This window comes from Anolis carolinensis, chromosome 3 (assembly GCF_035594765.1).
Source record: "Anolis carolinensis isolate JA03-04 chromosome 3, rAnoCar3.1.pri, whole genome shotgun sequence".
Taxonomy (NCBI): domain Eukaryota; kingdom Metazoa; phylum Chordata; class Lepidosauria; order Squamata; family Dactyloidae; genus Anolis; species Anolis carolinensis.
Genome location: NC_085843.1, coordinates 98,094,033 through 98,106,641, shown reverse-complemented (window position 1 = coordinate 98,106,641; position 12,609 = coordinate 98,094,033). Strand labels below are relative to the sequence as shown.

At 38.1% G+C, this 12,609-nt stretch overlaps 1 protein-coding gene across 2 annotated transcripts in view; it reads left to right on the top strand.

Annotated features, from left to right (window-relative positions):
* The window catches only part of cdkl5 (cyclin dependent kinase like 5), a 117,538-nt gene that overhangs the window by 25,072 nt on the left and 79,857 nt on the right, over positions 1 to 12,609 (top strand). For both annotated transcript variants that reach the window (XM_008107287.3, XM_003218901.4), the window contains exons 2-3: positions 6,025 to 6,229; positions 7,306 to 7,340. In XM_008107287.3, coding sequence (XP_008105494.2) covers positions 6,166 to 6,229; positions 7,306 to 7,340 — 99 coding nt within the window. In that variant the 5' untranslated portion in view covers positions 6,025 to 6,165. The remainder of the gene's footprint in view (positions 1 to 6,024; positions 6,230 to 7,305; positions 7,341 to 12,609) is intronic.

The following is a 12,609-nucleotide window of genomic DNA, read 5'->3' as shown; positions in this document are numbered from 1 at the left end:
GGAGCAGAATTCAAAACTATCTTAACAGATTAGAGAGATGTCCCTGAAGTTCAACAGGGACAAATGCAAGATACTCCACTTAGGTAGAAAAAAAATGAAATGCAAAGATACAGAATGGGGGACGCCTGGCTCGATAGTAGTACGTGTGAAAAATACCTTAGAGTCATTGTAGACAAGTTAAACATGAACCAATAATGTCATACAGCAGCTAAAAAAGCCAATGAGATTTTGGCCTACCTAAATAAAAGTATAGTGTCATGCTACCCCTCTATTCTGCCCTGGAATACTGTGTCCAATTTTGGGCACTGCAATTGAAGATGTTGACAGCCTGGAATGTGTCCAGAGAAGGGCAACTAAAATGATCAAGGGTCTGGAGAACAAGCCCTATGGGAAGTGGCTTAAAGAGCTTGGCACGTTTAGCCTGCAGAAGAAAAGGCTGAGAGGAGACATGATAGCCATGTATGTGAGGGGAAGTGATAGGGAGGAGGCAGCCGGCCTGTTTTCTGCTGCCCTGGAAACTAGGACACGAAACAACGGCTTCAAACTACAGGAAAGGAGATTCTACCTGAACATTAGAAAAGGGTTGTTTTCCGGGCTGTATGGCCATGCTCCTGACGTTTCGCCCACATCTATGGCAGGCATTCTCAGAGGTTGTAAGGTCTATTGGAAAAACTAAGCAAGGAAGGTTTATATATCTGTGGAAGGTCCAAGGTGGGAGAAAGAACTCTTGTCTGTTGGAGGCCAGTGTGAATGCTGTAATTAATCACCATTAGCATTAATGGCCTTGCAAACTTCATGTCCTGGCTTCTTCCTGCCTGGGGGAATCCTTTGTTTGGAGACGTTAGCTGCCCTGATTGACTTATTTCTGGAATTTCTCTGTTTTTAGAGTGTTGTTCCTTATTTACTGTTCTGATTTTAGAGTTTTTTTTAATACTGGTAGCAAGATTTTGTTCATTTCCATGGTTTCCTCCTTTCTGTTGAAATTGTCCATATGCTTGTGGATTTCAATGGCTTCTCTGTGTAGTCTAACGTGATCGTTGTTAGAGTGGTCCAGCATTTCTGTGTTCTCAAATAATATACTGTGTCAAGGTTGGTTCATCAAGTGCTCTTCCATGGCTGACATCTCTGGTTGAGTCAGTCTACAATGCCTTTCATGTTCCTTGATTAATGTTTAGAAAGAAGTTCCTAACTGTGAGAGCTGTTCAGTAGTGAAACTCTCTTCCCCAGACTGTGGTGGAGGCTCCTTCTTTGGAGGCTTTTAAACAGAGACTGGATGGCCATCTATCGTTGATGCTTTGAATGCAGTTTTCCTGCTTTTTGGCAGGGGGTTGGACTGGATGGTCCATGAAGTCTCTTCCAAATCTATGATTTCTTTCATGTGATCTTATCTATGTCTCATGAAAGATCAGGCTCATGCGAAAATGGAGTTTTTCTCTGAATTTTCCAGGTCCCCCCCCCCCCCCCGAGCTTCATTTCTCTCGTTGCTGGTTTACATCAGTGGGATGGATTAATTAGATGCAACCACTAGGATTATATTCAATTGTGACTTTGCCTTAACAGAAATCTACTTCTGCGGTTTGAGCACACAGTTTCTCTTCCCTACTTACGTATGTCTGTCTAGCTAAAAGCTTCATCTAAGGGAGTACTCTGGAAAGTGAAGAGAAACACAAATGGAGGTCAAGTAATTGACAAGAATCATGAGTAAAGGAAACAGTCATATTTTCTCATTTTCTTAAAGTAAATGTAGTTGTACCGTACACTTTCAATACTTTTTATACAATCTATTAACTGGACTATCAGTTCCATTTGGCTCCTCTGACATTTTTTCAGATAAAAAAAGGAAAGGATGAAAAGAATATATGGTAATAGTTAGATGTCTGCAGCAACACAGATATTGGCAAAAGCACAAAGATTATTTCAACTTCTATCTATGGAAAGTTGGAGGTGAGAAATCTGGTATGTTATGCTTCTGAACCAATTCATAAATTATAATTATCTGTAGGAGAGAAGTGTCCATATAACAGAGGTTTTTTTTTTTTTTTTTAAACCCACAGATATTGAGCTTTTTCCAGTGTGCAAAAACCAGGTTTGATCTGCAGAGTCTGGAATATTTTGATACAGGAATTATTAATTTATTGGATTGTAAGCTTAAAATCTGGAATGGTAGAAAGATTTTTGAAGTAATTGTGATTACTTCTTAAATAGCAAATGGCGCACAAAGTGATTGGAAATGATACAGTAGCTATGGATAACAACAAATACAACCTTAACCTGATCACATTGATATTTTTTTCAAGGATTCAATGGAGATGGACAATGTGATGTTGGACTATATTCACCAAACCCAGATGCACCCAAATCTTCTCTAACAACTATCCTAACTTTAATTCATTTTCACTACATTTTCAGACTTAGGGCTAGGGTTAAGACCCAACATGACCAACTGTGAATACTGGTGGAATTTTGGGAGGATTGACCCATGATTTTGAGAGCTGTAGTTCACCCACATTCTTATGCATTTCCTAATGGGAGCATTAATAAAAAACAAAAGGAAAGACTGACTTTTTTCTAATAAATAGCATTACCAATTACCTAAGCTGCTTCTGCTGCTCCTTCTCCTGATGCTGCTGGGCCACTCTCAGTCCCATGTCGCGCAGGTGCTTTCCCTTCTGCCTTGAAGGGACGGGAGCCTCCCTCCAGCTTCACACGCTTGCACACCATGCTGCCATGCGCCGAGCATGTCTGCTCTCCCCTCCCCACTTGGAGTCTCAGAAACAGCCCTCTCCTTAGCTGAGAGGCCAGTCAATCTCAGCAGCAGGAAGAGGGCTTTTGGTGAGAGGATTCGCTGTCTTGTTTCCAAAAAGGAAGAGAAGGACAGGCAGATCTTCAGCCTTCTCTGCCAAAGGGGTTCCTGAGATGATCAGAAATATGTATTTTCTGATTGTCTTTGACAACCCCTCAGACAGCCCTCTCACAACCCCCCAGGGGTCCCCAGGTTGAAAAATGCTGCTATAAGGAGAAGTGAGTGTAAAATTCTCATAATGGAAAATTTGCTCAGTAACCTAATGAGCCTCTACCAGGGGGAACATCATGAACAGATCCTCCTTTCTAGTAAAAATGCTTGAACAAAGTAGAGCAATAAGTTTACTTCACATTTAACTTTTTCAGTCTTACTGCTTCAGTACACTACTAAAGAGTTTCTTTGGGCAAATGATTCCTTCCTATTAAAAGAGCAACAACTTTTTATGTGAAATAATTGTTCTTCATTTAAAAGCCTGGATTAATACACAACTTTGTAACAAGGAAAGTCACCCCGCCCAATTTTCAACACCCCCCTCCTCCCATTTACCTCACCTGTCGCCCTGCATTCTATTTCATTAGATCCCTTCACTCTCAGAAATGGCTTTTCAGCTCCCTGGCAAGAGCAGGAAAGATCAAATGAAATTCTGCATATGCACACTTTTACATCTTGTGAAGTTGTACCACACCTAACTTTTCTGACAGGTATGGCAAGGTGCATCAAAGTGAATCAGCTTCAGTGGACCTCCATTGGAATGTCATTCTAGGCTATGATACATACGGGTTTACACATTTTAATCTCTAATTTGGACAGGCAAAGAAAAAAGGTTTAGTGGGAAGAGTGCAGAATTGTAAGAAAGTCAGTGATCATTGTACATACAAAACAGGTGAAGAGTCTCTGCAATATATTTTAGCTCTCAATTGATTTTTTTTCCAAGACTTTTTCAGACTTTCAGATGGTACTGAAATGTTAAAATAGAAGCAATCTTCTGTTAGCTAGTGAAAGACAATATAACAGTTTGCTTCTGGTATCTGAAATTTATTTTCAGGCTGTTGCTTGGTATTCAGAATGATCTTGCTGTCTAGTTTTTCCAGTGTCCTTTATTTTAAAAGTTGTTGCCATGGAATTAGAAGTTCCAGAATGATTCCTCTTGGTAGTACATAGGTGAGGAATCACATGTTATAACTAAGTTCTTGAGGGAGAAATGCTATTTTGAATAAAATATTTGGGAAACTGTTCTGTCTTCAAATTATATCAGCAATAATGCAAGTAAAAATAACTCTCCTTTAAAACAAGAGCTTAGACCAAGGTCTTCTGTCATTTTGCATCTCTGAGTGATTAATAGAGATTTCTGTTCCATTTACATACACTACAATTAGCTATGCAGCAGCATTGTACTAAGGATGCAGAATCTAGCACTCCAATTTATTGATCTGTTGCTATGTACTTATTGAGTGATTTACATTCCTATCCTGAAGGCTTGTTTTCCATGAACAGCTTTGTTCTAAGTGCAATGAAGTGTGAAAAAATACACAAATTTTGCAAACAATTCATTTAACTACATACTTGCTTTGTTATTCATATAGGATTCAAAGTTATTTACAAACTTTTCCAGTATTATTATTATTATGTTGCTTTATCTCTCCCACAAAAGACTCAAAGCGGCTTAACATAAAAACATGAGCATACATACAATTTAAAATATACAAATATGAAAACAGCATAGAACATCATTAGTATTAAAACAATTCAGATTAAATCCATAAAAACATATAAAACCACAGCAGCCCCTGACCCGATTTTGAGAACCTTCTTCTTTAAAAACCTGCTGAATAAAAACGTTTTAGCCTGCCGCCGGAAGGGGGTCATTCTGGCGTCCCTGGGCAGGGACTTCCAGAGCCAAGAGACAGCCACTGAGAAGGCCTGCTGTCTCATTCCCACCCACTAAGTTTGAGCTAGAGGTGGGACCAAGAGAAGGGCTTCTCCTGAAAATCTCAGGGCCCGGGCAGGTTTGTACAAGGGGATGTGGTCAGTCAAATAGCCTGGACCTGAACTGTCTAGGGCTTTAAAGGTCATAACCAGCACTTTGAATTGTGCCCAGAAACAGACTGGCAGCCAGTGGAGCTGTTGCAGCAGGTAGCCAGCCCCAGTGAGCAACCTGGCTACGGCTCTTTGAACCAGCTGAAGTTTTTGAGCGCTCTTCAAAGGCAGCCCCACATAGAGCACGTTACAATAATCCAGACTAGATGTAACTAAGGTATGTACCACTGTGGCCAGATCTGGCTTCTCAAGGAACAGGTTCTGTTGGCATTATGCAAAGACCCTCTTGGCCATTGCCGACACCTGGGTCTACAGGTTCAGTGCCAAGTCCAGAAGGACCCCCAAACTGCGAACCTGTGTCTTCAAAGGGATTGAGGCCCCATTCAGCACAGGATGGATCCCTAATCCCTGGTCTGCCTTATGACTGACCAGGTATACCTCTGTCTTGTCTGGATTAAGTTTCAATTTGTTTGCCCTCATCCAGTCCATTACTGATGTCAAGCACTGGTTTAGGGTCAGGACAGCTTCCTTGGCATTAGATGGATAGGAGTAGTAGAGTTGGGTGTCCCCTGCATATAGGTGACACTGTACTCCAGATATGTCTGAAATGGGTTTCATCATTTTTATCTGTATTTGGCACCCTTACATTCTTTGGTTATGATGAGTTATTTCTTCAGCAGAAACTATATTTGAAATAGTAGGCAAGATTAGGTATACTGATAATCTATATGCATATAACATGGCTTTTATGTTCTAATATGTATATCTCAAAGATGTTCAAAAGAATGTTAAAAAGGACATGATTGTAATGATTTGTTTTGAGCTTTTATGCCTAGCAAGCTTTGTATATGATATAGGCTTTTGGAGTTCTCTGACAAGATGCCAATGCAGGATCATCTGGGGATCTTTTCTGAGGCTTTCTGGATTTTAGCTATTTGTTCTAATAACATAATATTGTTCTTCTGTTTTAGGTGCTATGATTATAAAACTATCTTAAAGCTTTGTTAATATATATTTTCAGAATTACTTTTTTTCTAAGTCTTGTTCATGTAAGGGCTTGTTCATACATTGTTCAGTTTGAGGTGATTATAAGTCAACTTCAATTATGAACTGTATTCATCTTTTAATAAGAGTATTTGTAAGCAGATTTAGATAATGCCAATTACATTTTTTTTCATTTGCAGGAGCCCCTAAAAGTGTGTATGTGAACACAAGAAAATATAACCAGCAATTATAGATTTCTTCTATCAAAAACCTACAGTAAAGCCTTCAAGTCTTCTGTATGCTATGTTGTGTGATTGTTGTCCCATGAGGAATTGGTCTTCATGAAGATTCCTAACATTGGTAATGTGATGAATAAATTTGAGATCCTTGGAGTTGTAGGTGAAGGTAAGCTTATATATTTAATATAATTTAATTAGAGGATACATGAATGAAAAGAACTTAGCCTGGCTAGAATTGACAGGTTGATCAGATAGTGTCTGTAGAAAGTAGAGATAGAGGGAAGGCTGCCTTTTTCCATTTTAAGCAAGTGAGGGATAATGGGGTGAATGAGGATACTGCTTTCATGCCAAGAAGGGCTTTTTGGCTCTGCCTTTATATTGGATCCCTAATGGAGACATGTAGTTTACCTTACTCTCCACTCCCCTCTTTTTCCCCAAGCTACATTTTCATTTTTCCCTCTCATTTTTTCACTTTCAGCAATGCAATTTAAAACCCCTCCTCATTTATAATCCCTCAAATATGATCCTCTCCTTCTCTTTAGCTCTTCCTAATGGTGTTTCCTTTAGGCATTTTTAAAATACAAGGAAAAGATTTGCTGCGGACCCTTCTGTTTTACCCTCGACTTATCCATCAGTCATTGTAAATTTAATAATTTTGGCTTCAGAACCTGCCCTCAATTTATACATGAAGTCAGCTTATACACAAACATATGTGGTAACACACATTGATCTTTTGTAAGGTGCATTATTCTTTACTGGATGTGGTGTTTAAATTTTTTTGGGTGTCTTAATCATATTCATCTGAGAATTTTGATATTAATTTCTGTGGTGCTTAAAACATTTTTAGTATAAAGAAAAATTGTGCTACTAATGTAAGCATAGCCTTCATAGTTTTATACTACAAGCCTTCAAAATGAGTAGCTTTCATTGAAGCCTGATTATTTTAGTTCATTATAAATTCATTGGAAATCAAAAGTACATTTCCTTGCCCGCACATTTAAAGGGGCATCACTGCTTTTTGAGTTAGAGACTGTATTGAGATTGCATTTGTATTAGAAAAACTACAGACATATGCACATATAGAGTAACTAAATTAATAGAGAAACACATTTCAAAACACATGAAAATCCATTAGACAACTTTCAGTATTTGAAACCTTATTTTACATCACTAGAATATAGAAATGTTTTCAAGAACTCTGGTGGCTAATATTTTGTTTTTTCTTTTGTGATTGTGGTCTAGGAGCTTATGGAGTTGTACTTAAGTGCAGGCATAAGGTAAGTAAAATACTGCAACTTATGCAAAAAATTACTGAGGTCCTCAATTAATGTTGAAATTCTCTTAATAGACAATTGAATTAAATTATACCATACTGGACTGATTGGGACATACAGCAAATCATAGTTGGAGGCACGTGACCTGACTTGTGGTCTCCCATTTCCTCCTTTATTTTTTCTTTAAGATATATCAGGGTTAGCTTTTTTATCCAAAATGACAAAGTTTGTGGTTACTCTGCAAACTTGCTATTGTTTTTGAACTGAAATAATTTTATCCAAACTGACAAACAATTATTATACTGTATTTAAACCAGCCCACGGTCTTCAAATCCTTCAGAGACGTGTGTGATCATTTTTTTGGCCACAGCTTTATTTTAAGAGGAAGCACTCCTAACAGCATCTAAATGCCACTCAATAAATTTTTTTATTCATAATGGCACCTGCTGCTTGAAACCCAAGTAGGAAGCTACACTACTAGTATATGGGATCTTTAAAAGGCACTTTAAATCCAATAAAGTGAGTCAAGTTTTCCTCTATTTCAGTGGCTTTGAAATTATATTAGTGAAATAATCATCTGTATCTATTCTGTTTACATATTATTGAAAAGAGAATATAACCACAAACTTTTAAATGTTTGTTTACAGTTTTATATGCTTACTAGCTGTGCCCGGCCACGCGTTGCTGTGGTGAAGTATGGTGGTATGGGAAATAAAGTATTGAGGAATGTTGGTAGTTAAGGTAAAGGGAAAGGTTTTCCCCTGACATTAAGTCTAGTCGTGTCTGACTCTGGGGTTGGTGCTTATCTCCATTTCTGAGCTGGCGTTGTCCGTAGACTCCTCCAAGGTCACGTGGCATGACTGCATTGAGCACCATTACCTTCCCGCCAGAGCAGTACCCATTCATGTACTCACATTTGCATGTTTTTGAACTTCTGGGTTGGCAAAAGCTGGGGCTCACAGTGAGGGCTCACTCGGTCCCCCAATTCAAACCTGCGACCTTTTGGTCCAGAAGTTCAGCAGCTCAGCGCTTTAACACGCTGTACCATCAGGGGATATTATTTCCTAAAGTTTGTGAATATACAATATTTCTGCTTGTTGTTGTTGTTGTTTTTTTGTCTGTTGGAGGGAAGTATGAATGCTGCAATTAGGCAAAATGATTAGCATGTAATGGCCTTGCAGCTGTAAAGCCTGGCAGCTTCCTCCCTGAGGGAAGTTTTGTTGGGAGGTGTTAGCTGGCCCTGATTGTTTCATGTCTGGATTTCCCTTGTTTTCAGAGTGTTGTTCTTTATTTAATGTTCTGATTTTAGAGATTGTATTGTTCTGTTTTATTATACCAGAGTAATTTTTATATATTCTGATTTTAGTGTTTTTGAATACTGGGAGCCAGATTGTGTTCATTTTCACGGTTCACAGCAACACAATAATAATAATAATAATAATAATAATAATAATAATAATAATAATAATAATGATAGTAATAATAATGACTTTAGTAATACATACTGCTTCACTCCCTTGTCAGCTTCCTTTCTGAAAGAATCCTTTCTTGGGAGGTGTTAGCTGGCCCTGATTGTTTCCTTTGTGGAATTCCCAATCTCCCTGCTTTCAGAGTGTTGCTTTTTATTTACTGTCCTGGTTTTAGAGATTGTATTGTTCTTTATTTTTATACCACAATAATTATTTCATATTACAGTAGAATTTCACATATCCAACAATTGCTTATCACAATGTTCTGGATTATCCAACGCAGTGTGCCTTTTAGTAGTCAATGTTTTGTTGTCAATGTTTTAAATTCATTGTGATATTTTGGTGGTAAATTTGTAAATACAGTAATTAGTACATAACGTTATTGTGCATTGAACTCCTTTTTTGGTCAAATTTGTTGTATAACATGATGTTTTTGGTGCTTAATTTGTAAAATCATTACCTAATTTGATGTTTAATAGCCTTTTCCTGAATCCCTCCTTATTATCCAAGATATTCGCTTATCCAAGGTTCTGCCGGCCTGTTTATGTTGGATAAGTGAGACTTTACTGTATATTTATAATCTTATATTTTCTGTTTAGAACTGGATTATATGAGGCCCCTTCTACATAGCTGTATAAAATGCACACTGAATTGGATTATATAGCAGTGTGGACTGAAGATAATCCAGTTCCAAGCAGATAATATAAGATTCTAAATGGGTTATATAGCTGTGTGGAAGGGCCTTGAGTCTACACTGCCATATAATCCAGTTCAAATCAGATAATTTGTATTTTATAGGCAGCGTGGAAGAGGCCTGATTGAAGACGGCCTGGGCTGAGTGGGTTGCTAGAAGACCAAGTGGGCAGAGCTTAGCCTTTCTAACTGGCAGCAGACCAAGTGGGCGGAGCTTAGCCTTTTAACTGGCAGCAATTGGATAAAAACAATTATTCCTCTCCCTTTAATGAGGACTTTATTTTTCTTTTCTTTTTGTTGTTGGAACCTAGGGGCAAGGATGGTGGGTTGTGTTGGCAAGTTTCGTGGTTCTGGGACTTGTAGTTTTGTTGCTTACTTCTAGGCCCCCAGTTTTTTACTCTTTTATATATATAGATTGTGTAAATTGGACTAGATATTTCAAGTCTTTTTACTGCCTGCCATTTAAGTAACTCAGACAAATGCTGCTGAGTTGCCTGCAGTACTATGAAACATGGCATCTGCTTAAACTGCTCAAACCAGTCAGACTCAAAAAGTCGCTACATGTCTTATGCCCACTCCCTGCAGAAACAAGTAAATAATATTTTTGCCTTGCTCTGAAGCATTATAACCTCATGCTGGTAGAACAATTAATAAACACAGCTCATGATTGATACAGAGATTTTCAGTATTTGAAGAAAACTCTTTTTTTAAAATTATTCAAAGTTAAAGTGTTTGAGACATGAGAAAGTATTTCCATAAGCATGACTACTGTAGCATGTATTGCCTGAAATATAGCTACATGCAACATGCAATGGGACTGGAATCTCTCTCCCAAATAAAATGCTCTGTATCTTTTAACATTTGGCAAGCACTATTCTGTATGCCAGCATTTTATCTGACATGTACCTGGCACTTTTTCTGCTTTTCAGTGAAATTAATGTTAAGGTTACAGTAAAGCAGTCCAAGAGGGAATTTGAAGAACATTATGGGGAGTAGGAAAGTATTTTAAAGTACTTGGATATTGTACATTATATATAGTAAGGTGAACAGATAGTTGTAAAGTCTATTGGAAAGCAAATATTAATGAAATCAGGAGAATTGTGCAAAATATAAATAATTTTATTTATCATTTAAATATTAAATAATATTTTAAAATATATAAAAATATTAATTGGGTTGAATTCACTTCAGAATTCTTGCCAGATTAAAGGTATTTATATTAGATGACAAAAGAGGAAGATTTAGTACTAAATCTTGCTATTCAGTATGAAGCCAACTGAGTATGGTTCGGCCAACATTAATCCTAGTGTTTTAAATTGCTTGCTGCTGCTTTTTAAAAGATTATTTTTCCAAGACTGGAACCTAAACTACTAGATGGTGCAGTACATCTGGGATTTCTGCATTGGCCTCCACTGCCAGAATGGTGTGTGTTGTTCTTTGCAGATGGCATGCGGATGAGAGCAGGTTCTTCCATTCCCAAGAGGGAAAGATGCTTTACTGCTTAAAGGAAAACAGGAAAAAGGAAACAGGCATTTTGTGTGGAGAGTTGGAACAAGGGGGACAAACCGCAGTTGACAAGGCAAATATACATTTTAATTGGGGCTATACCTCCAGCAAATGTAAGCTGGTTGCACTGCTGGAAGAAAAGATCAGCCAGCTTGAGGCCCGTGTATCAATATCACAGGTTATCAAAGTGGGCGAAGCTTTTTTTGAACATAGTAAAGAAGGCTCATGGAAGGCAAAAACAAGTGCACAAGGCAGACACTTGAAAGAATGTAACAATCAGATGTAGAACTATCAAAAGACATGCTACCAATTTGGAACTATACAGCCAATTCCAAGTACTCCTCTTGAATGATGGCAATGAAGCAAAGCAGAAGGAAAAATGACCTCAGTCACAGAGAGTAAGGTATTTATCTTGCAGGGTGGTGCAGATGGATCCCAAAGGAACAAAAAAAAAAGGGGGTGGTAGCTGTAGGCGATTCCCTTCTGAGGGGAACAGGGCAGATGAGATATCACCAGAGGTATATTGTCTCCCTGTGGTGAGGATTCAAGATATAAAGGAGAGTGTGACAAGATTAATTAAGCCTGCCGACTATTGGTTTTTTCTTCTGATCCACATGAGAACTAATGATACTACAATATATCATCTTTGGCAAATATCTAGGAACTGTAATGCTCTGAGCAGGAAGCTGAAAGACCTGAAGGACAAGTTTTGATTTCATCACTCCTATTGAAGGACATGGCCCAGGAAGAGAGAGAACACTGGAAGGGAACAACTGGCTCTGCAGATGATGTTGCGAAGAAAGATTTGACTTCTTAGATCACACTCTGCACTTTTTATGAGGCAGTATTTCTGGCAAGAGATAGGCTTTGCCTCACAGCTGTTGGCAATAACATATTTGCTAAGAGACTTACAAATCTGATCAGGAGGAATTTAAATTAAGTTCTGAATGAATTGAATGGAATGGAAAGGAAAAGGACAGGAAAGGAGACAGTATTATAGACAAAACTCAATAATTAAGGAGGAACTGGGCCAAAGTACAGGTAGCCAACAATGAGAGGAAGAGTACAGTGAGAGCACAGTTGGAGGGAAAGATCTATGATCTCAAATGTCTACATACTAATGCACAGATCATGGGAAATAAACAAGATGAACTTAAACTCTTAGCATAAGAAGGCTTAGAGGGGATCCATGATGTAAAGGACAATATCCAGGTTGAAAGCAGTTGGGTGTAAATTAAAGAAGCAGGATATAGTAGTAGTAACATCACTGTGGGGGTCTATTATAGATCTCCAAGTAAGACTGAACGTTTGGATTATGCTTTCCTAGAACAGAAGAGAAAATCAATAAAAGGAACGAAATCATAATAATGGGGGTTTCCAACCTCCCCTATATTTGTCGGAAGTAAAATTCTGTGAATTTCCTTCAGACAATTTCATTGTTCAGAAGGTGGAGGAGGCAACAAAGGGGTCACATATTTTGGAGTTGATCCTAACTAACAGGAATGAATTGATGAAAGGGATGGAAATAGAGGGATTCTTAGATAGGGCTTTGTTATACAGAGGAAATGGAGAATCAGAGGTGGTCAAACACACTCTCAGCTCTA